This window comes from Amphimedon queenslandica, unplaced genomic scaffold (genome assembly GCF_000090795.2).
Source record: "Amphimedon queenslandica unplaced genomic scaffold, v1.1 AMPQUscaffold_13487, whole genome shotgun sequence".
In the NCBI taxonomy this organism is placed as follows: domain Eukaryota; kingdom Metazoa; phylum Porifera; class Demospongiae; order Haplosclerida; family Niphatidae; genus Amphimedon; species Amphimedon queenslandica.
In genome coordinates this window covers 80,483-82,453 of record NW_003546277.1, presented here as the reverse complement: position 1 = coordinate 82,453, position 1,971 = coordinate 80,483, and the positions used below count along the sequence as shown (strand labels likewise).

Genomic DNA, 1,971 nt, shown 5'->3' with positions numbered 1-1,971 from the left:
TCATTGGGATACTGTAAATGAAAAACTTTTCAGTCTGCCATTGTGGAGGTATACTATCACTTGCTACAATGGACCAACAGGCTAAAAACTGTCAATTCTACTTCTCCACGTCACCCCAGTGGTTCCTAACAGTTGCAGACTCTGGGAAAAGAATGATAAAGGGTGCAATTTTTTACTTTTGAAGCTATAACTGCTTGCTCTTACAAAAATGGCAAAAAGTGTATTGAGCTCCATTGAAGCGTCATTCACAGGAAAGATATGAATAGTACAATGTGTATTTGCTATAAGTGATAATGTGTATCAAATTACTTATTTGTGGAACACTTGCACATCCTTAGCTAGCTTATGCACCTACTATCTATGCTTTTACACATTACTAGTATCATACACACCCTGATTAAGCTTATACACTTCCTATTTTATGTGCATGTACCAAGACTACCTACTGCCTTTGAACCCTACTAGTATCACACCCTGATTAAGCTTATACAGACTCCTCACCTGTGGCTTATTATTTTATGATTTTCTCTCTCCCTCTTATTAGGTAGTAGAAGAGGTTGATGCTTACACTCTAACACCAAACAATGCTTTACACATCAGAGCCAACTGTAACTTCACTGATCAGTTTGGTAGGGGAAGAAGGATTGGAGAGGAGTGGCTGGTTAAATATGATGACACTGAATCATATATACCTGATGTCACTGAGGTACAGTGTCCATGTAACCATCATGCAAAGATATATCAAACCTTAATTCTATTACATGCATGGGAAGAAAGCTCATTAGGGGCATAACTGTTGTTGAGATAGAAAGAATTCATGCACAGAATCCATACATCAGCCAAACTATAATCAATGCTTATACACACACACCCACACAGTAAAGGATAACAGGTTTGCACAAGACTTAACTCTCAGCTGATGGTCAGTCTGGTGAGGTGGCATTTAATGGATTCAATTTACAATCATAGTAATTCTTGTGTGCTGTAATCTGATTAGATTTGGTTGCTTAACACAATCAAAATATAACACTTAGTATTTTTTATTATATCCTACAGGAGGTTGTTAATGAGGTCCAGTTGACTGTTTTATCTCACCATCAGTATTGTGTGGTTGTTAATCCTCTTGGTGATGATGGTAGACCACGTCTTGGCTGTAGGGAACTGAGGAAAGGACCCAAGACATTCTTCCTTCACCCTGGTAACTGATTAATATTAATTAAGTATTGATTTTATTATGATGATTTTGCAATCGTCATGTACACGTACATACATGGTTAATGTGGAAAGGTACATGTATTTGATATGTTATGTTGCATACCCTTTGTTTAAATAATGTACAAATGTCTGAGTGTGTATGTGTATTTTGTTTGTTTTGTGTGTGTGCTTTTTGCCCATGTCATGTATGTGTGTTCTTTCTCTTTTTTCCTTTGTGTAGGTGAGAAGTTTGAGAGAGGGATACAAGATGCTATTATATTAGAATCTGATGAAGCTCTTCTTGTCACTGCCCAAGAAGAGTTTGATGATGTTACTGAAGATGGTTAGTAATAGTAACTTGTGATAGATATGTATATGGCTATTTTTTGGAGAGAGATTTATTGATTCTGTGACAATGGTAGCGGGGAACAGATTGCTGCCCTCATTATTGTTGGAAATTATTGTATGTGGTTAACTGAATTCCTGCATGAGCAAATAGTAGAGAGAGAGAGAGAGAAACATAATTAGTTGTTTACAATGCAATATTGTTACTGTATTAGGTAGTAAAGTCCATCGTACTCCTGGTGATAGGTGGATGATTCATGGACCAACTGACTATATACCTAGAACTGAGATTGGGAACATACAGAGGAGGTTAGTATTCATGTATAGTTCATAAAATCAATTTAATGTCAATTTAACATACTGTTCATTATCTGTTGTGTCAGTGGTTGTATGCAGCTAAAATATGTTATTACAGTAGTAAGTGTTGTAGCT

General features: G+C 36.4%; 1 protein-coding gene across 3 annotated transcripts in view; it reads left to right on the top strand.

The window, feature by feature from the left end:
• The window catches only part of LOC100637703 (major vault protein-like), a 29,850-nt gene that overhangs the window by 17,931 nt on the left and 9,948 nt on the right, over nt 1-1,971 (top strand). Inside the window, exon 11 of one of the 3 annotated variants that reach the window (XM_019993827.1) lies at nt 1,755-1,848. The exons of the other annotated variants lie outside the window; for them this stretch is intronic. Coding sequence (XP_019849386.1) covers nt 1,755-1,848 — 94 coding nt within the window. The remainder of the gene's footprint in view (nt 1-1,754; nt 1,849-1,971) is intronic. 3 annotated transcript variants of the gene reach the window in all.